The 24,341-nt window shown below is 45.1% G+C and overlaps 1 protein-coding gene across 4 annotated transcripts; it reads right to left on the reverse strand.

Moving 5' to 3' along the window:
* Positions 1–456: 456 nt before the first annotated feature.
* Positions 457–24,021, reverse strand: atosa (atos homolog A). 4 transcript variants are annotated; one of them, XM_049719084.2, is made up of 12 exons: positions 23,278–24,021; positions 7,735–7,919; positions 7,298–7,494; positions 6,852–6,977; positions 4,985–6,746; positions 4,579–4,704; positions 4,078–4,166; positions 3,590–3,686; positions 3,173–3,331; positions 2,932–3,000; positions 1,831–2,030; positions 457–1,756 (listed from the first exon to the last, which is right to left on the reverse strand). In XM_049719084.2, the coding sequence occupies exons 1-12, from the start codon at positions 23,306–23,308 to the stop codon at positions 1,603–1,605; spliced, it is 3,195 nt and encodes a 1,064-aa protein (XP_049575041.1). In that variant the 5' UTR covers positions 23,309–24,021; the 3' UTR covers positions 457–1,602. The 4 variants fall into 4 exon arrangements, with proteins under 4 accessions (XP_049575041.1, XP_049575043.1, XP_049575044.1 ...); XM_049719086.2 differs by lacking the exon at positions 23,278–24,021 and adding an exon at positions 20,844–21,279; XM_049719087.2 differs by lacking the exon at positions 23,278–24,021 and adding an exon at positions 17,070–17,231.
* Positions 24,022–24,341: the final 320 nt, after the last annotated feature.

Here is a 24,341-nt window from a genome sequence, read left to right on the forward strand (position 1 = left end):
ACACGCTTTCCCCTTTTAAGTAGTCCCTCTGGAAACTAATAAACTTTGCAAGCTATCTCTGTCACGTCTTCATATGCTCCTGGGATGATTCTTCCCAGATCCTCTGCAGCTTCGTCATCATCATACTCTGATGTCATCCACTTTACCAATCCTGGAGCTTTTTTGACACCCGTTATCATAAATTAACTTAAATAAATACAAATTTCTCTACAAATTGATGTTATATTTGTCTCTTCATCTCATTGGCCTTTGTTTAAAAACCTGCATGACACCAATTGAATTGGTAAATTGACTTTAGCTTTATCCTCCTACAAGCTCATTTTAAGTATTGGATTTATGAGGGTGAAATTAATAATACATATTCTTAAATCAGTATAAAGAAAATGTCAAGATCGTTATGATGGCTTCTATCAGACTTATAAATCTCTTTGCAAAAAATGACAGACAGAGCCAATATAAAGATTGCTTTAGAAGATAGATATATTTTTTAGATTTGAATATTAATGTCAAAAATACTATGATATACAGTTTACACTAAATCATCTTGGCATGACAGACATCACAAATAGAAACTGAAATATTAATTTAAATATTAAATAAACAGGATGGTTAGGTAAACTGAAAGTAAACACTTAAAAACTAATTTTACTCTTTCGCTATTGCAACACTTCCAACAAAGTGGTTTTCGTAACAGTACAAAAAGAAATATGACGATTATTTTTCACTTTCTTTTCCAGTTTGGACATGGGAAAAAAACTAATCCACAGTGCATTTCTTGATGATTTCTGTAATGATCAATTCACTTTAATTCAGTGCGATTGCATGGTCAATGGTGGTCCTATTGTGGGGTTTGTTTTTGGTGGGGGTGGGATGGGGGGGATAATGGGAAAGCGGTTTGCCACTGCCCACTTCTTCTCCACTACCCGACACAGCTGCTGTTTCTCCAAGCTCGGGAATCATTAGCCTCTTTTACACAGACGCCGCAAAACTGTCATAACATAACTTTGCCTTTATAACCAAGCGGTGTGAAAGAGGCTAGTGAGTCCAAATTAGGCTTACTTTACCTTTAAAAAAGCTGCGTAAAAACAAGCAAAGTTTTCTTCCTCTTTCAAAAGGCCATGTATTGCATTTGTCAAGTAACTGAGGTTCAACATGTATTTGCCATGTCACAATGAGGTCCAAATCAACAATCCTGTTTAGGAACTGGTGCACAAACTGTGCTGAATTATCGAGTCCAACTGGTCCTGGGGACAATCATTGGTCTCGACTCTCCCGCCAGACGCAGGAGGTTGGGGGGGATACACAAACATCAAGAATTCCTTTTAAATATTATAAGGCATTTTCTAGCAGGATCTCAAAACCTTGCACACTCCAGCTGTGAGTCTCAACAAAGTTCATGCACGTCGACAAAGAATTCCATTCTGGCAAGTGTCCCACAAGGGGCTGCACTCCATCATCTGCTGTCCTTCAATCTCTCTTCCAATACAAGTCACAGGCTGACACAATGAATGACTCATGGCTGGCATGGAGGTGCGGCTATGGCCTGCCAGGTGGAGAAGGGAGGGGGGAGGGCGGCGATGGGATCGGGGAGTTAGTGGAGCGTCAGCAGCGGGGCGAGAACGGCGGGTCGATGGGGGATTCGGTGAACGACTGTAGCTCGTAGGCAGCACCGCTGTCCACCTCCATGGACTTCCTGGAAAACAGCAGACGGATGTCCCTGTGGAGGTAGATCTTCCCAGACTTTGAGCTCTGGAACCTAGTTGGCAAAAAAGCGAAGATTAGCCACATCCCGATAACAATCATTGTCAGGCAATGTCAAAGGCTCCTGACCTCAGATGAACGAGGTAGCGCAGAGTGCGTGCCTGGCCCAAACTGAGAGGCTTCCTGTTGATCTGATGGTTGGAGTCCCGCCTGACGGGGACGGAGAACGTCCTCTGGCGTAGAAAGGTCTGGTGTCCCGCTGGCATGGCTCGTAGGTCGTACATCACCACAAACATCTTCACCACCGTCTTGTTCGGGTTGAATAAGGTCTGAGGTAAGCGCAGAACATTGTGTGAGACATACAGTAAATCACGCAGCGTGCTGAAATATTATTTCAGGGCTAAAAAGTCACACTATGTGGACAAAAGAATCAGAACGCCTTGTAGCCACTGTGCTGACACAAAGGGAATATGGAAGAAAAATGAGGTTGGTTCTCTGCCTTTTGAAGTTAGAAGTGTCCCACTCATATAGGAAGCCTTTCAAATGTTGGAGTGTGTCTGCGGAGATTTTGTGGACCTGAGAGAGAACCTGCTGGCTCACAATCTCCATTCTAGTTCGTCCCAAAGGTGTTTGATGGGCTTTTCTACACCAAATTCATCAGAATTTCTGGAACTTACTTGTGCACTGGCAGTAGAAAATTGACTCAAAAACCGTTACTACAAAGCTGTTTAATTGTCCAAAGGAAGAAGAATCCAGGGGAGCAAAAAGGGCTCTAAATAATTAACTCATAAGTTTGAAAAGCTGCTAATTTACAAATCAGAAAAACTATTTCAGACAACAAGTTCATATGTTATATTAAAAAAAAAAAAAAAAGACTTAATTGGCTCCCGCGAAACAAAACGAAGCAATTATTTCCAGTTCAGATCACTGGGGAGTCCTACATAAAAAAGTTGCACATAAAGTTTGCAAACGATGTTACATTATTTATGAGTTTTCGTGAAAAGTTCAACATTTTTTTCTGGTGGAGTAAATTATTAAATTTGTCCAACTAATGTGATGAAAGACAAAGCTTAGCTTGAGACACTGCCACTAGGGGTCTCTAACGACCTGACTTGCCGTAGTCTCCACATTGCTTTGTAATCACTTTGAAAACATTATGCTGATGTATTATGACCCCCCCCCCCCCCCCCCCCCCCACCACCCAGTACAGTACTTAAACGACATTATTACCACTTGAATGGTTCCTGATGGAGGTACTCGGTAGCCCCTTTTCCCCAGCGACTCCAGGTTGATCACACCCTGTGCACGAAACACACAAGATTCCTCTAGAATAGGCATATTTTATGACTTCCTAAGGAAATGCTTTATTGTCAAGGTATAATATATCATGTTCAGAGCACAACAAAGTCATAAATATAAAATAGAGACGCTGCAGTATACTCCACAAATATAAATCAACACTGATGTTTACCATATAAGGTGAGGGGGCGTTGTCATCGGAGACGCTGTAGAATGACACGTCCACGGGTAAGGTCAGGTGACTGGGGCAGAAGGACCCGCTGGCACCTACTTCGGCCGTGAAACCTTCCACAGTCCCTAGAGGCTCCAGGCGGTAGTTTAACACACACTCCTGCAAGAGTCCATTTTGAGAACACCATTAATTATCACATCCAACACATATTTTACACCACGGATTGTGACGCCCAACAATGATTTCGTATCCATATGCTCGCCACTTGCCTGCCTCGCACAAACCCACGATCAACGAATCAAGTGTGAAATCTCCCAAAATATATTGTGGTGAAATTGTGACTATAAATGCACGATATCTCTTTGAATTAATTAGAGTTATTGCAAGAGCATACACTGAGTGCTGTTGGTACTGTACCTCAAAGTTTCCGAGGAGACTGAGACTGGCAGGTGGAGCACTTGCACTGAACAGCTGCTGAGCGTCATCTGCGTCCTCGTCTCTCTTAGGGCACACCCTGAGGGTTTCACACACACACGTACACTTGATTGACCTGTTCACTCCATGAAGGAATTTTAAGGTGATCTTGAAACACGCATGCTGAGTAAAAACTGCTGAGGTGAAAGAAACCCATACATCGATATACATGCTCTCCAGATAATGGAAAAAATAATGAAAGCTACACAAATGTGTCTGTACGAAGAGAGTCATTAGTGTTGACTGATTTCAAGCTTGGGAGAATAAACTTTGCAAGTAGCTGCTGCATAGAAAGTGGCACGGAGCACACCGCCCACACACGCAGCGAGTAGGCAGTTGCTGCTGCTGCTGCTGCTGAGCTCGCAGAGTTTTGTTCTGGCTGCCATTTTGATGTGCACAAAAGTGAAGAGGTTTGAAAATCTGAGGGCTACCTTTTCCCAGCGGCCCAGGGTAAACCCTTACAGCCAACCAGAGAGGTGTCCACGTCAAAGTAGCCAGATTGGTTTCTCCTCTGAGGAACCTGCCGGAGACACACAGGACACGCTACATAAGTACGCTGCCATAAGGATGATTTAATGCAAATATAACTGCGTTTCCTCTGTGTGTACATTTTAGTGATGAGGTCTGAATGAGAAGGGGCATCGTTGTAATGTGACTCACGGCTACCTCCGTTTGAGTGAATCATGCTGCCTTACTGTTGGAGTGCGTGCTCATCGGCTAACTACACAGTTGCCTCGCAAGATACTTCAAAGGCTCCTTCATGATGATTGCATTGTGAGTAACCAACATCACAGATGGCTACTGAGCGCGGTGGTAAGACACATGCGCATGTACTGCAACTGCCGATGCTTCATCCGAGGCTAAAAAGTCTCTGTGTGTTGAGTCATTAAAACTTTTGCCAGTGGGGTGTGAGTATGTGTGTGATTTCGTACAGGGCTGGAGAGCAAGGGTAGGCCCGTGCATGGGTGGAAGGCTTTGGTCGCCGTGGTATCTAACGAGTGGCGATTCTGCTTCCTCCAGCCGTTGCAGGGCCCCAGGGGAGAAGGTCCGTGAGTTCGCTGGAGAGTGAAAGAAGCAGAGGTTAAAGCACCTGGCAGAGTAAACCTGCATCGTCTTTGAAAACATGCCCTCGAGCACCATGCATCATTTTTTATATCCACATTTGTCCTGTCTGGTCACGGTCATAAACACTCACAAAGAATGGTACTGGTACTCTCAAGCCATATTTTCTTGTATGTTCCCAATTTTCACGTGTCACATGCATTACGAATGGGATCACTACTATGATTGACAGTCTTGCAACTGAGTTCACAGGATGACAATTCAAGAGTCTCTTACCAGGACAGTAGGAGGGGGAGTCAGGTCTGGAGACTGTCTAGGAGTTTGGTTCTCATCCTGGGCCGACGCGTTCGCCCGTGTGGGTGACTGAGGCTTGCTGTTGTTTTTGATTGCGTTACAGCTGAAGGTGGTTCCTTTGCAGGTCTGACTGCGGGGCGGGGCACTTCTAAGTCCGTTCTCGAGCGAGGGAGGGAAAACATGACTGCTGGCTGTGTGGACAGTGAGCTTTTCCTGGGTGGGAGTTTGTAAACGCGGACCAGCGTGCAGCTGGCCTCTGAGTGAAGGTTCTTCAAGTGTAAAACGGGCGCCATTTCGGGCCCGAGGAGAATGGCAATCGGTTCCCGGGTCGAGCCGGGGTTTGTTTGTGCAAAGAGGCGTGTGTGGGGCGGCGGCGTGCTGGCCCCTGCAAGGTTCGTGGTTGTGGCCATTGGTGTAGCAATCAGGTGAGGTGTCTGGGCCGTGTGCAGGCTGCGTGTACGTGCGTATGGTGTGCGTGATCGTTGTTGTGTGGGTATGGCGCAGAGGGCTGCCACACCTGCTGTGGGTAGGCGACAGCGAGGGGACGGACAGTCTTTCCTGGATGAGTCGAGTAATGTCGTGCACTGCCTGAGCGATGAGGGAGCCTTCTGGCTCTTTCTCGCCGCGTTTCTCTCTCTCCCGGTCTCGCTCCTTCTCAGCGCTCTCATCTCTCGTCTCGGTCAGCCTCAGCTTCCTGCAGGCCGCAGGTTTCGGGGAGGACGTCTCCCGCTTCTGGAAAGATGTGCTGGTGGAGGGTGTGTGGAAAGGGGAAGGCCAAGCATGTCCCACACACTCGTAGGGTGGTACCTCTGGCTCTTTGGTCTTACTGGCGGCTATGTCATCATGGCTACTGCCCCACGTGGCTTTGGGGGGGTTGTCTGTGGCAAAAAGGGCCGAGGGAAGCGGCGGTGCCGTGGGGTCGCAGAAGTTGAGCCGCTGTGCGATGCGGGCTATAACTTCCTGTCTCTCCTGTAACAGAGAGCCGATGAGGGGATTGGTTTCGTTCACCACGGGCCGCGGTGAGGGACAGCGGGCGGGCTCGGCCAAAGAGAAACTCTTCAAGGCTCGGAGCGGCTCAGGGAGAGGAGCTTTTGACCTGTCGCTGCCGTTGGTGCTGCACCCGTAATCTTCCAACGGCGACGGCTCCGATGAACCGTTGAGGGATGAGTAAAACCACTTCCCTGGGAGCGGGGAAGGAGAATGGGAGCGCGAGGGTGTGGGTGAGCGGGAGGATCGGCGGAACAGTGGGGAGTCCTGACTTTGGGCGACGTTGACCTGGGGAAGCTCTCCATTCTGATACGCGTGGTTTTCACCAGGCTCCTGGTTCTTTTTGACGTAAGGTGGTGCTGTCGTCGTGTGCGGAAGGCTGTTAATGGGAATATTGTTAATGGGAAGATTGGGGATGGGCATTCCGTTGGGAAGGAGGCCCGACATGGAGCTGGAGCTCTTGTTGTATATGTTGGAGCTGTGGTGGAGGTTCTCTTTGCTGGGCTCCTGGCTTTTTCGGAGGGTGGGCAGGCCACCATGGCTGTTGAGATTCGGGTTGAGGCTGTGGGTCTTGCTGTAGAGCGGGGGAAGGCCGGTGTGGATGCTGCAGGCCAAGGTGGGATAGGTGGGCTGGCGGGGCAGCGACTGGACGCGGACTTGCAGCGCAACACTCTGAGACACGTTAGGGACAGGGAAAATGTGTTCGGATGGCGGCTGGGAGAACTGCCACACCATGTCCTCATCGGCAGCACTGATTCTGTTTCAAAAGAAATCAAGTGTTAGTCTCAAATTAGAAAATACACTTATGTCAAGACATTCCATGCCCGCCGGTGTCAACATATTGCATCGTGTGGGATCCAACCTGTATAAGATGTTTCTGGGCACGATTCCATGGGAGGCACTGAGCCAGGCGCTGAGCTGCGAGAAGAAAACATACGAGCGCACGGCCAACAGCAAAGTCTTCTCCTCAATGAAACGGTCCCCGCTTCTATTTAAAGAGGAAGGGGGGGGGGGGGGGGGGGGGACAAATTAAAATGGTGGAAATGTGTCATTGTGTTGGGTTAATGAAAAACTCTTCAGGGATGCGTGTTCACGACTTCTTCCAACCAAACTAAGCACAAAAGTGGGTCAACTTTCCAGGCTAATTAACCCGTTGGGTACCAAAGTATTTATTGGGAACGAATGTGGTTGTCTTTATTCATTTAAATTCCTGTCATCACTTTTAACAGTAAATGTTTTATATATGTGTAAGCAAAATGAAATGAATGCACCCAGCCACTACATGACTAATTGAAAGTTTGCTCTTACTGTCTTGGAACTGGCTGCAAAGTCCATCTCTCCAATAGCAGTGCATCTTGTTTGATGACCGGGTCACTGATGGGGTCGCTCGGTGGGCACTCGTCGCCATAGCAACAGTCGGGCAGGAGCATGACCTCGATCATGATGGGGATACTGTTCCTCCAAAGGAGGATCACCTCCGAGCGGGTCCGCCGCGCCTGCTGACACTTTTGACATGGACAAAGGTGGAGAGTGGGTAATCATTAGTAAGTGTCAACACGAGGTCACATGACAGTGTGTATAGGGGGGGCAAAGCAGATGGGGCTCGAGAAAGAGAGACTCGGAGGCCCACTTGGTGGTCTTAATTAATTGCGATTGTTCTCAAAACTCCATAAAGATGCAGCGAGGGACATTAATGAGGTTTAAAATAAAAAAGACAATTCATAGCAGGAATACAGTTGTTCTACCTGTGGCAGTTTATCGTTGCATTCGTGCTTGAGAAGAGGCGGCATGGCCGACTGGGCGGGCGGACAGTGCAGCCCCTCGGTCCTGCCTTTCACCGAATATTCCGGCGTCCGCCCCTCTGTGATGAGCAGAGTCAGGAACACCAGGAACTCCTCCGCATCATACTCGAAGAACTCCTCTGTCGCATCTAGATAGGGTACAGGAAATGGCCGGGTCAGTGTTGTCACTATTCTTGATGATTGAATCGGATCCTTCCAGATGCAAAGGTAGTTTTTGACCAGTCGTTGGTCCAGCTCTCACCCAAAGTCACTTTATCATCATAAATATTAGATTTGACCTCAGTTGCCGTTTATAGAGTGAGAACGTAACGCCATAGTCTGACTAGCCTACGCCAATGCAGCAGTACAGTCTCCATTATATTAAATACAGAACCTTTCAAGGCAATTACCGTCACGAGTGGCAAAATCCAATGAAAAAAAATACAGTATTGGTGTCGCTGAGGAGGCAGTCTTGTGCCCTGCGATGACATATGTATGTCCGATCCCTTCCAGCCCAAGAGCCCCTTTGTGTGCAGCACTCAAACCAGACCTAACATGGATTGCGCATTTGGAAGATATTGACAAAAATATCCCATTGCTAATATGTTTGGATTTGGTTGGCAAGTCTCATTCTTGTGACTCTTTTATGTTTAACTAAAGCTCTTCTTGTTCCTACAGTGTGCGTGGCACAACATTTCCACTTTGGTGGCTTCAAAAGGGAATATATTTAGACCTTCCATGTCAGCTGAGTGTCAGGGCTGATGTCACCACCGTCTGCTGCCTCCCTCACAGACACACACACACAAAACCGCAAAATAAGCATCCTTTCACCAAATAAGGTCCAGCTGGGTTGTGCTGTCAGTTCTGAACCATTAGGAAACAACTACGAGTCTAACAATGACTTTGTTGTCAAATGAATGGCTGTTTATCTATGGGTGCCCTGTGATTGGCTGGCGACCGGTTCAGGGTGTACCCTGCCTACTGAACGAAGATCGCTGGGATAGTCTCTAGATAAAATATCTATGGATAGATATTGTCATCCCGTAATTTAATTGACAGCAAGGAGCTTTTTTTTTTTGTTAGCACGTCAACCAGTCAAACCAAGATGAGTCTGATGTATTTTTAGAAGTTGAGGAGCTCGGGGAGGAAGCTCATGAGTCCCACATGAGGCCAGCTGACAAGCCGCAGCTTCCTCCTTCACGTGGAGATTGTCTATAAAATGGAGTCGGATATCTACCACACGCAAGGTCCGCCTCTGAGGCTTATGAAGAAATCTGGTGCCCAGCGACAAGGCGGTCGGCAGCATCTGCATTTTGAATGAGCTGCTCCATCCTTCCAGCTGTCCCATTTACACGCCAGTCAATGCACCACTGTCTTCATCGCTGTTATCAATGTAACATTTGCGGCTTTGTAAAAGAGGCAAACAACCAACATCCGGTGTCTCTCATCGCAATATGGAAAGGCGTAGAAGACATACTTTCAGATCTGGCTGGACCGCAGCCTCAATTTGAACAAGAGCACTCAGGAAGTGCAGATCGCTGCCAAGGTTTGAACATTTGTCACCTGTCAAACAATGCAGGCATTTGTTTTGTACATTTTGCTCCCGATCTGCATGATCTGATGAAATTCAACAGAAACGCTAAATGCGATAGTTTCATGTTTCTTACAAATTAGCTAAGACTTAAAAAGCTCTATATCTATTTTAGTTTTTAAATGAGCCACGTTAATCTTGTTTTTTCTTTAAAATGTTGATGACTATTCACAGATGGTGCCATATTATGCTGTTATTTTAAATTTGTGTGATCTCTTTCTATAAGGGCGCCAACATAAATAAATATATCATATATCTTGATGTCGTTATTAAAGAATTGACTCTTGATTTCTTTTAAGTAACTGTGGGTAAAATTAATGCTAAATTCATTTTCAAAAAAATTGAATTAGTCGTCGATTAATCGATTTATCGTTGCCCCACTACTCATGATAAGACAGCCCTCTTGCTATAGTAAAATCTGTAGACGAGGCAAATTAACACCAGTGACGCTTTGGCCAATAAAGAAAAAAATAGTATATATTTTTCATTTCTTGAGTATGGAATTATTTACCCATATGGACCCACAGGATCATTTTGCAAACTGAGAGAGACTCTCACAATGTCCTAAGCATTCTGTGTGTGTGTGTCACACACATTCCTGCGGGGGGAACTACTACTCCACGCTTCTGAGCGGCTGCTGGTGCACGTGGAACAAGGCGCAGTCCAACACAAAACATACGAAGGAGGGGATGGCGGTGGGTCGCTCTGGAGGGGGGGGGGGTTGTTCTGTTCAGCAGCTGGTAGAGCGCTTAGATCGTTCGCTTGAATCGAAACGCCTTTAATGAGAGCCCAATGATGAGGGTATAAAACAAAAACGGAAGCTGCGGTAATGTACGACATAGGTCATAGCTGGAGGTGACAGTCCATCAACTCCTCTACATTTACGCTGACTGCAGCCACACGCGTGCACACACACACACAACTGGGCCGTTACCATCCATCCTACTATGGGTATTCGGTCTAAAGGTACCGCTCCGTGACGCAAGCGACAAATGACCCATCGGAATATCAATGATGGCGGCTGATATGATCAATGGCGATAAAAAGGAAAAAGAACAATAACCACGTAAACACACGTACAGAGCACCAGTTGGTGTCAGATTGTGGCTTTTCAGGAGGACACATTCTTGGGTGCATGCACATTACTACCCCGAAGGCGTGCGTGTTACAAAAACACCCATGAATACTAACAAATACGGGCACAGTGACACACAAACACACTCTTTGAGGCACGCATTCATACTCACATGGAGCTGGGCAAATTGTTAGTGATGGAAGGTTTGGGGGGGGAAAAGGGGCCCAGCGTGCGCACACATGAGCGCTGTCATTCTTTAGGGGCGTCATGCTTGAATAGAGCATTCTGTTGAAGCCTACACGCGTACACACACACACACACACACACACACACACACAGACACAAACAAAGACACACACATCTTGAAGGGAGGCTGGATGGGAGGTGATCGGGATGCAGGACAGCACAAAGAGACAGATTGGCGGGAAAGCTCCCGTTAGACATAAAGAGAGAGCTGTGCTCAACGCTCACTAAGACATTTAGTGCTGCTGGTAAACACATCAATAAAGCGACATAAACCGAGAGAGTCTCGTTGTCGACGGAGATATTTACTGTTGAAAAAAAGCACATCTCTTTGTTATGCGGTTTGTGTAATTCGGCACTGGCAGATTGATGAAATAATCCACATTATTTATGAATGATTAAACCTTAGCAGGGTTCAATGTTCAGCAGTAGGCCTCTTGTACCCAATGGCCCATGACCCAAAACAGTGTTATTATCTCTATAATGTGTAACCGGCCTATACTTGAGGTTTGGAACTACTTTGAGTATCATTAAGTTAGTTTTCTCTGTTTTTTTAGTCTTTGTCCATGTGAGTGTGGTCTAATCTAGATCACACTCCTCAAAGTAGATTTCCACTAGACAGCACAGTTTGATTCGATTATCAAAATTTTGAAGGGTAACATGGTGCTTTCATACTAGCACATTTCAATGAGTTTGAATTGATCCCGTTAATTTGGACCCTTGGTCAATTAGACACGGCAACTGAACTTTATGGCCACGTCTTTGGTTTATCATGTTTGCATTTAGCAGTTGGATTGATGTCCGTCAGCAGCATGTCTGTATAGACACAACAGACTAAAGAGTAACGTCTCAACTCAATAACCAGTCACAATGCCCTATTTCTCCACATTTCTTATGTCATAGGGGGAAGTATCAGTTTTCTTGCTTTATGGCTTCAACGTGATTGCAGGACTTCATATACAATATCCTCGCTAGGTTGTGTGTAAAAGATTCAAGCCGGTTTAATCCGGGACTTTCTTCTAAGACTGATGTGAATGCGGCTAATGCGTCATGCTAGCTTCACATCAAGCTAACGTGCGTAGCTCCCAATTGTACCATTGCGAACTGACGGTAAGAGGCTTGGATAAACGCATCCTGCTACAGATGCGGATTATACAACGGCACAGAGCAACACTTGAGCCTTGCCATTCCCACGTGCCCGCGACCTCTCCGCTGTTTGTTTCCACGAGGCAAATACGAATTGCGTAACAGGTCAGATTTAGATTAGGGCTTCTTATTATTAGAGGCTGTGACCGCCTGCCACCAAGTGTGAGCTGGAGTCCTGCCTGTAAATGGGCCTCTTTGGCCACGACGCAAACACGCACCTCTCCGCTGTCTTCGTGTCACCGGCTGGCCTGGCCGGCAGCAGATCAGTGCAGTTACTATGTGGGTTGGAAAATGTCCTCCAGGATGGTGAGCGGGGGTCAGCTTTGGTAGCAAACACGTTATTTAGAGCCAACACGGCAGCGGTGCACACTGTAGGGCAATTTGTCATCGCTGAAGAAGGCAAACGTGATGCTCATTTGTTGCAAAACCAGGCAAATAATCCAAATTCAGCGTTTTGAACACAACGGCGTTTCTATTTTAACAAAAACAGATGGGACGATAGAAGACACGCAAGCACATGCACACTTTGATACAAACTGGCTCATTAATCCAAGCAGGGAGGACAAACAATTGTCCTGTTCTTTATTGGGTAAGCTGCTGCACACAATACTGCTCACTCTACACTCCCAGCTAATTTGAATATTGCTTAGAGAAGAATCCCATTCCGCTCGGTTGAGATCTCTTTTTTTGTTTATGAGCACGTTTCATTCAAATGACACCGAGAGCAGCAGCAGCTCCAAGTCTCGCCAGCACACGATCAAAGTCAAAAGCACTGTCGGGGCTTAACTGCACTGCATCTGCTCGATTCAAAGGGCTGCACAGTACTGATAATAACGTGCGGTCGGGAGCAATGAGGCGCAGAGAGAGTGAAGAAGAAGAAAGCTCTGAGCTGATGCTGGGGGAGAAATCATTGCCTGGTTGGACATTTCGGAAAGAAAGAAAAGTGCCAATTTGCATGAACAAAAACAATCAACGGCTGTGATCACTGACAGGATGTTGACTGAAAGACAATCAATCTGGTCGCTGACACTTGGTTCATTCAAATAAAGTGGTGGCGAATAACAAAGCTTCTTCGGCCGGTGTTTATACAAAAGGAACCGCAAAATGGTACAAACCGGGACTTCATCAAACTTTGACATCATGCTCCACCCACATTAGATGGTATAGGCAAAATTCTTCACAATTTAGTGCCATCCATCGGTCAACCAAATTTCATGTCAACTAAAAATTGCAAGTCAAGAAATCCGAATCGAAGAGGGGAAAACCGGCTGGGTGACTTGATGCCCTCCTTTCTGTGTCGATCATACAAAACAGCAAACTAGAAAACCGGCGTTTCCTGCTGGCTTTTACAGGCCGGGTCAGATGATTCTTACAATATTGGCTTTTCGCAGGCAATCAATCTTATCTTTTTGCAATTCTAATTCCTCCAGGTGCTGCATCGGGACATTTATCTAGCTTTGCATACAAAGGAGGAGCTCAGACGTTGATTGTCCGGGTAGTCGTGCACCATCACCAAAGCAACACTACAAACAACACAATCGGAATCTGAATTCGAAGCATCGTTATTGGTCAAAACCCAAACAAAGCTTGACCATCATTCGTCTAGTGTGACATAATCATAGATGCATCCACACACACACACATATCTCTAAAAAAAACATAGAGAAGCAGAGTGGGAGATTACCCTGCCAGTGCTTCCATGCCAAATCTTCTTACTGCAGCCCCTGGTGAGATAAATATAGACAACTTTGTAGCTCTCACGATTTCCCCCCCCTTCTAACTCTTGATTTCAAAGCACGCTGCTCTGATAACTGTCTGGGATGCGTGCAGGCTCCACCCTTCCTCTCCAAATTAAATTCATTTATGCGTAACAACAATAAACCATTTATTACTAGCGGCTAGCTGGCTAAAACTTGCAATCTGAATGTCAAAGCCACATTTAAGGGGATACAAAATACTTTAAAAAGAGGTCAGCCAAACAAAAAAATAGAGTCTGCAAAGTGTGCTATAATTCTTGATCCTCGGAGCATTTTGATGAAAGCACGTCACACATATATAAGTCACATGGAACCCACTTAAAAGTTGTGGAAAAAATATCTTCTTTAGAGCCTTACAACTGATACAGTACATCTAGTCAGAAATTTGCTTTTTCATGAGATAAAAGTGTTAAATACTGCTGAATATATTTTACTTTAAACAATTATCAGAGTTTCCCCTGTGGCGATGCTCGACAGCGCTTTTCCTTTTCTCGTCTTGACATAAAAGAGGAGCTCGCAAATACTAACTGACTTGAACACAAGCGGGGAGCAGTCATCAGCGGTCACACCAGATTAATAACCTGAGGGCAAAAATGGATGTTACCACGGCAACAGGGACGTTGCGTTAAACACTCCCATCACGGTGATTAAAGGAGTGGAAATGAAAAGCGCATGTTTGAATCAGTGTAACTGACAGCAGCGGATTGAGCGTTTAAGGGCAGCCGAGGCCCGGGTTGTGTTGGGGCTAAAGGCTGCGCTCCAGAAACAATTGTACTGAAGTGATTACAGCACGTCGATTTGTTTGGGCTGCTCGTCAAAAAATGTCCTCATCGGTCGGAGTGCATCTTCTCCTTTGTGCGGTTTGACTGCAGGAGCTGCCCTCCACCCTGTTCAACGTGACACTAACAAGACGTCATCTTCGAGCTCACCTTTCCTGTTTTCGTCCGCTTTGTGCCAAAGCAATTAAAACAATGGAAGTGGAAGTGCGGCCTACATGCAAAATGACATGCCCAGCCCGAGACTTGTCGTTACAGTCGTTTGAATTGTCAAACGTCTGGTTGTTAGTACAACCGCCAACAGGTTGTCAAGCTATACAAGACATTTTTAAATGCTAGGGGGGCGCTTTGGGTCATTTAGAAAAGAAAACAAACAAAAAAAAAAGTCAAATAAACTGCTCCAAGAAACAAACATGACATTTCTCACTGCAAATTCCATTATATTACAAGAAGTCGCTTCCATAATGGTTCCTTTATCAGATCCCTAATGAATAAAGTGGATTCAAATATCACCCAGCAAAACCTCAACAAATTCACTTTGCCAACTACTAGTTGGTAGCAGAAGGCTAAAAGTCTGTCAAGTTTGGCAGGGGCTGCTGTTTCATTTGCACAAATGCCACTTCAAAACCATTAACTCGGGACACAAGTGCGTTTACCTCGCTCCCACGTTGCAATACAAAGGGGCAGATTTTGAGCACTCATAGCAACAAGCTCTGATTGGTTTAGGAGCCCCGAGTACAGTTCCAGCTGAGGAGAACCCTTCCTCTGTTTTGTCAACTCAGCTGCCATTGTTCTCTCTGCGCACACACACACACACACGCACACATGCACACGCACGCAGGCATGCACACACACTTTGTCCTCTCTCACACCCGCCTGCAATTGTTAGGCACAATCAGCAGTTGTTTGTCAGCTGAGCAATAAAACACACGCTACTGAGGTCACATGACGAATGAACCATAAGTCACTCGCAGGGGAGAAAAACACAAGTTTTCACGAAACGGACAACAGTCGGCTGATGTGGAAAAAGTCGGCTGTCGTCTCCTGTTCAAACCAGACAGTGCTAATTTGGTTTAGATCAAGGGCGACCAAAAAAGCTACACTCATAATTAAACAGTTAAAACCTGTAATTTAACTCAGAGGATCTTTTCTGAGTACATTCAAATATATCCACTTAAACGTGTCCAGAATCAACAGTTGAGAATGACATGAAGACAGATGTCCAAACAAAGGCTGCCTTTTAAAGGTTAGGCAAGTGTGTTAGGTTTCCACATTTCACCCAACAGGATCAACTTGTCGTGAAGTTCCGCAAAATACTCTCCCAGAGTGACCTCAAAACAAAAGCCTGAATGTTTCCAGTTAATATTTTTGTAATCCCAGTGGGAATAGAAGGAATTTAGCCTATTTAGGCAGTGGCCAAACACACATGAGTGGCTCCCGAGTCTACACGGATGTCATTGCCATGTCGGTCCTTTTTGGTTGTCAACCGGCATGGCAACTGCTTAAGAGACTTGAAGGCAGCAATTATTCAAAAGAGCTGCTGCTCAGTAACCAGGATGACACACTTAAACGTCAGTAACATTTTCCAACTCTCTGCACGTCACAGTTCTGTATTAACGGCACCGACGCTGAATTGGAAAATTACGTCAACAAAATAATTTTCCACCGTGAGTCGTTGTGTCAAAACCGAGATGTGATGGTGACAGTGTAAAGGTATTTGCAATTTTGTGCAAAGATTTAACACTCAAATTGAAACTAATTGTCGCCAACTGACAAACTATATTAAACATTTTTAGACTTGATGCTTAGAAGTAATCTTGTGTAAATTTAAGAATAGTAAAACGTTACTTACAAATGGCCTGTATGTACAATGATTATGACATTCACTTTTTCCACATCCTCTCATTAACTGTAATCATCATTGTGGTGTGAATCTGACATTATGACCTTGAAATCCTTACAGGACACATTACTCAGAGTCTCAAAGCACTTAATGGGGTGAGAGTCCCAAGTTATTTTATGCAATGTGAATAAGAAGCAAGCGAAGAAAGATAAAGAGCACAGAAGGATTACTTGTCCTCATCATGCAGAATTACGTCAAACAAATATTCCATAAAAATCACATCCGAGCATTCTATCGTATTATTAGGATGAAAACATGGAAGAGTTTTTCTTTTTTACCGTGCAAAGTACTGACAGAGTCCAACCACATGGGAGGTTTCTTTGCGTCCCTGGTGGAAGCAGCAGCAGCAGGTTTGATGGTGTGTTCAAAACACTGGGGCAGTGGGACACACGGGCTTGTAACCAGAGCCAACCTCAAGCGTGAACGCATGGGCCTATGACCTCGCCGCCGCTTCTCATGCCAACTTCTGGAAAGGGGAGAACGAAGCAATCCGAGCAACGACGCTCAGGAGGCTGTAAGGAAAGTGTGTCACTGGTGGAATCGACACATGAGCTAGCGGTTGCCGGCTACCTTAGACACGAGCTTAAACTTGAGACACAAGCTCCGCCACGCAACAAAATAAACTCGCAAGTTAAGGTACCACTGAGCTAGCCTTCTCCTGTCAACTACAAAATTGATTGCACAATTTCGAGCACCTATTACTAAAGTGCTATCAAAGGATAAAAGGAAAAAAAACTGACCAATAAAAATCAGCTGAGTACAGGGGGAAAAAAAAGAACATTAACCTCGTAGAACAGGATAGACTTACTGTCAGCTAAACTGGTGCGAAGATGAAGATCTACAGCGTCGGTGTCTCCCAAAAAATGCCCCGGCTGATCGGTTTGCCTGACTTGACGAGATTGGTGTGAATGAACAAGTGTTAAGGGGATGGCGGTTTCAAATGTACTGTTGTTAATAAACAATGTGCTCAAGGCTCCCAAAACGAGTCCCCGAGGTGCCCTCTGCTAACCCTGTAACCATGATTCTGCTATGAGAAGAGCTACATGGTCACACTGGGAGACAACAAAAACAGATAATGAACTGCCAGTTTTAGATTTTGCCTTATTAATTATAATTAGGACAAGGATAAGTAAGTGCCCTTCCTGCGCTGCTGCATTTTTGGTCACCAAAGAGATGTTTGCTCTTTCATGAAAACAAGACCCTCCCCTTTCCTGCTCCTCCAAAAAAAAACCTCCAATCGCCTTTCCGACCCTATCCCTTCAAAGTTCAAACTACCATGTGCAAAAACAACAACAAAAAAACAGTAGGACAAAAAGATAGAGGCGGAAAGGGACATTCCAAGAAACTAATAAGGGCAGTGTTGCACAAGTCTGGCCTTGTTTATAAACTTAATATGCCACGATATCCTCCTAAGATAAAAGTAAGAAATAAATCATTACATGTTTTCTCAGTAGCGGGTGAAAAAAATTTCAATACAAATGTTTTCTGTTTTCTAATCAGGTCTGTGCTGGAAAATACAATTAAAAATCTGCTTTTAATTTGGAAAACAACGATCAACATTGTTGCCTTTTTTCTGAAATGACCCAAACCAGTAACTGAATCATAATTAGTCAATTTGAAATAATGTAACCTTGTTTTACTCAACAGAAATGTCAATTTTCCAGCTAGCAAACTTGACAAACACATAACCATTCCAAAGACAAATCTAAAAACACAAAAACCTGAGAATCATTAGACAACACCCGCTCCATTCCTTGAAAATAAACCGCAAAGTCCAGATGGCTCATCCTGCTGTATAGCGATGACATCACAAGACAAGCGTTGGCAAGCTGGCAGCAGAAAGATGACCCATGCTGGTACTTTCAGCCTTAACCAGTCCACCGCTAACATTGAGCACTTAGCTTGTGCACATCATCACGAAGCATGCACGGCACAAGATGTCCCATTATTCCGCAAGCGATTAGCGCACTGGTTAGACTGGGAGGTCCAATCCCTTGCGGCGACGACGCACGGCTCGGCTACTTAACATCGGACTTATCACAACATCGTCAGGGATAAACGCTGGCCCAGGATTGACCTTCATTAGCCACTTGCATTGCCCATTAAAGCATTTTTCCACCTTTGGGATGAGCGAGACCATCAAATTGCACATAGATGGCAGCGTTTCAGTTAAAATGGTCTTGTGTGCATTTCACAGTGCAAAATGTTTTAGTTAGGTGAAGCTACATTCGGGAATAGTGGTCGAACGGCCTGTGTTGCCTGAAGCTCCTGCTGTTCATCAATAGCAAAGCGGAAATCTTTGCAGGAAAAGACGCCTTCAACACCTGTTGTATGTAGTTGCCTCCTGTTGCGGGATAAATCACCACCGAAGGAGCCGGCCCAAACAATACGAGACGAGACAGGTGCTGTGTACGTCACTCTGTGTTATCTGGGGCTCTTTGTCAGCGAGAGTGCAGAGTCGCTGATCCGCTTGCATGCGTCTGGGACATCTCAGGGCAGCTGTAATCTGGCTGAGGGGAGGACAGAAGGTAGGCAGAGGAGTGGAGTCGGGTGCGGGTGGGGGTGGGGGGTGGGCTGTCTAACGGTCCAAAGCAGAAGGCATCGCCATACAAACACAACAAACAGAGATGAGTGCCATCTGACCGGCTGGACCACATTCACACAGAACGGATCTAGATCTTTTTACTTTTCAAGATGTGTCCCCTAAAGATGTTCCAAGAAATGTGTCTGCACAAAAAAAGCTAAAACTGCCGTCACAAGATGTCAGCAAAACACTCTCAGAATATTAAATCAATCGAAACCAGGCTGGTTCTGTCTTGCCGTTTGGCTTCACACCCAAGTAAGGCTCCTTGAGTTCCAAAACATAAGAATAAGAAGCTTGTTCGATGTAAACATACTCACAAGAATGGCAGAGTTGTAAAGAGAAAGTTCTGTGACTTGCTTCAAGTTTTTTTGACACAGATTGATGTTGTTCTGCTGGTCTGCCTTACAATGATGGACACAGCCTAGTATACTTGTGTCGCACCAAGTTAAAAAAATAAATAAAAATGCAGTGACAGTTCCAACTGTGTCAGACGGGGCTTGTACACAGTATCAAACCTACTGGTACTTTGGCTGAAGAGGTTTTGAGATCTAGCAGGCCAAAGCCTCTTCTCCAGTAAGTGATTCAAGCAGTCTGGGGTTTTCTTTATGCGCCATGTAAACAGCGGTCGGTCGAGCTGCAATGGTTCTTAGGAGCAAACTGTTGAAGGCACACTCCCACACTGACCTGACTCATCGCTCAACCCGCAGCAAAACAGGAGGGTCAGATGACTCCAGTTAGCACGGCATAAGAGCTCATGTTGTGCCCTGAGTAACTTAAGCGAGGCCCACGACATGCAGAGACCTGCTGCAAAATCTTGGAACAAATTGAGATTGTTTGTTCACATGTTTCATTTGTTTGACTTTGCTCCCATTTTCATGGACATTAGATCTGGATCTATTTATGCTGAAATATAAAATCTTCATCTTTTACAGTTTGTGGGTCAGCACATGTTGGCAGATGGGAGACTCGATGATTCCCTTCACCTTGACCAGTTCAGTTCCTCTTTTAGAAAAACAGTCTCAAAGCACTCAGGACGTAATTCTTGGTAATATGCAGTGTTGTTTTTGTTCTATGAATACTTTGGGGAATTGAGACCAAATGGTTCTATCCTGTTTTCGTACAACTCATTTCCCCACATGCTTTTAAGGAGATAGACATGCATGTATTTGAAAATGAACTTTGACCATGGTTAAATGTATTTTGTTTACGTAAAGCAACTTACACACATGCTCTTCTTTGCTAGCTTGCTTACTTTGTAACAATCTCAAATACTTTTCCCAAAAGTGCGCCTGCTAATGCGTGACACTGCTTACTTTTTTGTGGACCAAGCTTTTGTTCCAAGGTAGGTCAACCGCAGGAAATATCCTGCAAGATCAGCTGAACTATATCTCCATGTAATAGCAATAACATTAATATCTGACAGAAGAAGACCGAGTAGTATTTTACACAAGTCTGCAGATGTGCAGAAGCAGCCAGTTCCTTAGGTCCCGGTCCATACATTTAGGTCGTTGTCATTTTTTTACAATTGCATCCCCCAAAAATCCAAAGAAAAGCACAACACACCTTTAAATGTTCACTGAAGAGTCTCGCGGTACAAATTGGTGATTTTAGTAGCCTTTTAAAAAAAACAATGAGTTGAAATTCAAATGAATCCAGACAGGTTAGCAGCTATTTTCTAAATATAGCAACAATCTTCCTATTTAACAACAAATGGCGAGGCACACTTCTGGACAAGTCCAGACACGTCCTCCTCCAGCCTAACACTGCCTGGGGTGGCTCAAATCAGTGCCCCAGAGTGAGAGGTCCTACTCTGCACTCCTCCTTCATGCTAATCAAACAACGCAGTGCCTTTTTGTAAGCAACGGCGGCCGGGCAAGGGGTACAGACAAGAGAAGGGCGTCTGAGCATCACGACCGAGTTCACCCGCATGGGAAGAGTACGGCATGTTCTAAATTAACAACAGCGCCCCGCTGACTGCTAGCCGTGGCGTAGACTTACCACCGTGGGCCGGCATCTACTGGCACAAGCTGTCCTAATTGGAACACGGCAGCCAGCGACGTGCCAAGATGACACGGTGATCGTCCACGACGGACGGGCGAAGCGCAGCCCTGAGGGAGCCCGTTTGTACTTCTACAGTTTTGACTGAAAACATCGACATGTATATACATGACAACAGCTCTTTAGAGCCTTAAACTGCCAACATTTGAAAGGCAAAACATTGCCGCTTGTTTGCATGAAAACGGCAGTTTCGCAATATTCGAAACTGAAAACACGGCCATTAGTTTACATGACAACGGCATTTTGGAGCCTTTAAAAGGGCAACATTTGCAAACAGGCCTTAAGGCATATTGATTTACATGACAATGATTACATTTTCATGTTTCATGCCCAGATGATGAGAATGAAGCGGAATTAAACCCGGGATTTAAGTCTGAACACTCACCAAGCAAAAAAAAAAAAAAAAAAAAAAAACTACACTATAGCATCTGTGACTTTGAGCCCTTGAAACTTTAAAAGAAGGCCTGACGATTCCCCAAGCAATCAATGTAATAACCGATAGGATCATCGATTGCCCAAAAATGTGTTTACGACAGCCTTAATTACACGTTTCTTTTATGACTGTTTGTTCAGCGAAGCAATAGAAGGCGCGCTGCGGGCTGCGTCGATCCTTGACCACTTGTCTGGGACAGGACAATATGTTCTAATGAACGTTCAAGGGGCGTTGAATCAATCACAGGTGCAGTGAGTAATGCGCAAATACATAAATAGCGGAACGCAAATAACCACTCAGCAGGCAAATGGAACAACACACACGGGCTACCTCTTGGGGTCAACACTCGGATGTCTACACCGATGATGAAGTAAACATCAGATGGGTTGAAGGAGTGAAATAAGCTATCTACGTGAAGGTAGAAAGACCTTCTCTAAACACGACACCACGTATCTCCCTTCACAGACAGAGCCGCACTTTGACCCATTCCATCGGAACTCAATTTGGTCCACAACAAACAGTTCTCCTTGACCGCAGGGGTGAACCCACTCCTTTTTTGCAACTGAAGGGAATATTAATGAGGGAGTTTCCGCTTAATGACTTGTTGGCCGACAAAGGCCTCTCTGCAAGGCGTCTCAACGATGGCCGTTCTGCATCCCAAAAGACCGATACTCCGTTGAGCATCCATACGGGTGGGGTTTCTGCACATGGTGACTCCCTCATTAATATTCTATTCAATTGTAAAAAAGGTCATGGAGCTGGCTCAGCAAATCAGAAGTGTGTTTTCTTTTCCCTCCTCAATTATTTGTTGGAGGCAAAATTGAGACTTGCATTGAATTGAACAAGCTATATGTAAAAATTTTCTGATTGAATTGCTTAAGTTATTGGATTCGTTTTTTTCGGCTAGGGATGTTCTACATCTTTTTTTTTTTCAGACGGATACCAGTATGATTCATTCTGAGTACACACTGTTAATGAGTTTTGCACATAACATTTCATTTAACACAATGACAAAAATTACAAACAAAGACCTTTCTTTCTGATGCGGATGATGATGATGATGCACTGACGTGTCAAACTGCTGCAAAAAGAGAACTTACTCGATGTCAGACTTCTTTTTGGCCATGAGTATCCGCACCTGGTATCGGGAGATTTTAAAAGTACCTGAAATCTTTAAAAAAGGCTGCTATTATTACTGGCTCATCCCTAGTTTCGGTAAACATCAGTAAACTAGTGCAGTTTCACCTTACTAGTAAATTGCATCTCACTATCGCTCAATCATTCGTGGTCATCACGGTGGCAAATAACAGCCGCTATCGCCATCTTACTGTTCATCACAGTTGACCCAGCATGCAAAGCTGCATTATATAGGAGGCTATAATTAACCTAGAACCCTTTCTATTTATTTTCTCCGTCACATCATCTCCTTCCGTACAAAAGAAGCCCTCAAACGGGATTACAAGTCAGAGTGACTGCAGAGATGCATGTCAGCAACACAAACCGTGTGCCTTTTATAACCTCATCAAAACACACAGGGCCACCAAGTGATTGACTGCAGCTAATCTCATCACGGCACTGTCACTGGAGTACAATCAATCACTAAATGCAGAGTTTTCATGATCAAGAATGCAGACACCGTCACCAAATGAGTGCCTGGGTGGAATTCACATAATCACAAACAGGGTGTCCTCTCACTTGTCCCGGTTTCACCCTAATCACTGCTGCAGACATGGAAACAGGTTGCCCAGCACAAGGGCTTGCACACACGCACACAAAAGGCAAAGAAAAAACAAACAAGCTGACATGGATCAGCAGAAATGGGTGTCCATGAAAACAGCGAAGCAACACAGTGACATCATCATCACGTCTCTTGGAAACTATTCTAAACACATATAAGGTAACACGGTGACATCATGTTATTTCGAGGGGTGTTCAACCTACCTCTCTCGGGCTTCATGTTGTCCAGTGTCATCAGGCTTGCTGGGTCGTCTCCCCCCCTCTCGCTTCTTTCGACAGCAAACAGTAGACACGAAGCCACGTTAAGCTCGGCGTGAACGACCCCCTTTGCCGTGCAGCCTGGCTGGGGATGGCTTGGCCCTATCCCGCTACAAAGCGTCGCTTTGGTAGCATGCTACTGTACCCTGCCATTTTGTTCGAAAGACACCTGCGCGCCCCGCGACTAACAGCCGTGCCTCGCTCGGGGTAATAATGGAGACTGTGGTCGCCAAGTAGCTTTGTTGAAGGGGCAGCCTCTCTCGTTAAACAAACAGGCGAGCTGGCTAGAGTGACAGCCCCCTTTTAAATTCCACCAACCCGGGCATCATTTAATCGCAACACAGCTAGCTAACTTCAACTACGACTCGTACGTGATCAGCGTGTCTTCTTCGTTGGTCGCCATCGACTTAGCTGCTGTTGACTCCTCATCTCAAAACTTTTCTCCTCCACAAAAACAACAACAAAAATGGCACGACTACGCTCGGGCTAAAGCTAACGTTTCATTCGCGACGAAAAGCTGGCGAGCCAGTCGACTGAACACGAAACGGACGATTTGATCAAAGCAAATACGGATGAAAGGAACACAGTCAGCCTTCCTCGTCGTGATGCTTATTACAGTCTGACCTCTCTTCTTCTTCCTCCTCCTCCTTCTCCTCAACACACACACTCCTCCATGGGTTCTTCCCTCCCCACTCTTGTCAAAACTAGTAATGGGTCATCGCGAACGAGCTGGTACAAAGGAACGATCATTTGTGCAATGATTTTTATTTTAAATAATAGTGTTTATCAAATAACGAAAAGGTCAAATAAATAAACATATAAATGACCTGTCAGGCCCATCTTAAGAGCAATGGTAACGTGAAACAGCGCACTTGGATACAAACAGCGCACGTGTTAAATATAAGGTTCATTATGGAAAATTCTGGAATCTGTGATATTTATTTTAGTTACATTAGACGAGATTCATGCAAACAGAAAAAAAAACTGTTTTAATTAGACAAGATTATCAA

The sequence above is a fragment of the Syngnathus scovelli genome, chromosome 4 (assembly GCF_024217435.2).
Source record: "Syngnathus scovelli strain Florida chromosome 4, RoL_Ssco_1.2, whole genome shotgun sequence".
Taxonomy (NCBI): Eukaryota; Metazoa; Chordata; class Actinopteri; order Syngnathiformes; family Syngnathidae; genus Syngnathus; species Syngnathus scovelli.

What these genes read in the sequence shown, in the direction of transcription:
- atosa (XM_049719083.2), bottom strand. Translation starts at nt 16,690, where the DNA reads ATGCGTTCACGCTTGAGGTTGGCTCTGGTTACAAGCCCGTGTGTCCCA. An exon ending in TTGCAGCCAGTTCCAAGACA is followed by an intron (nt 6,978 to 7,297) that starts GTAAGAGCAAAC and finishes CTCTTTAAATAG; the next exon opens with AAGCGGGGACCGTTTCATTG. An exon ending in CGCTACCTCGTTCATCTGAG is followed by an intron (nt 1,757 to 1,830) that starts GTCAGGAGCCTT and finishes TTTGCCAACTAG; the next exon opens with GTTCCAGAGCTCAAAGTCTG.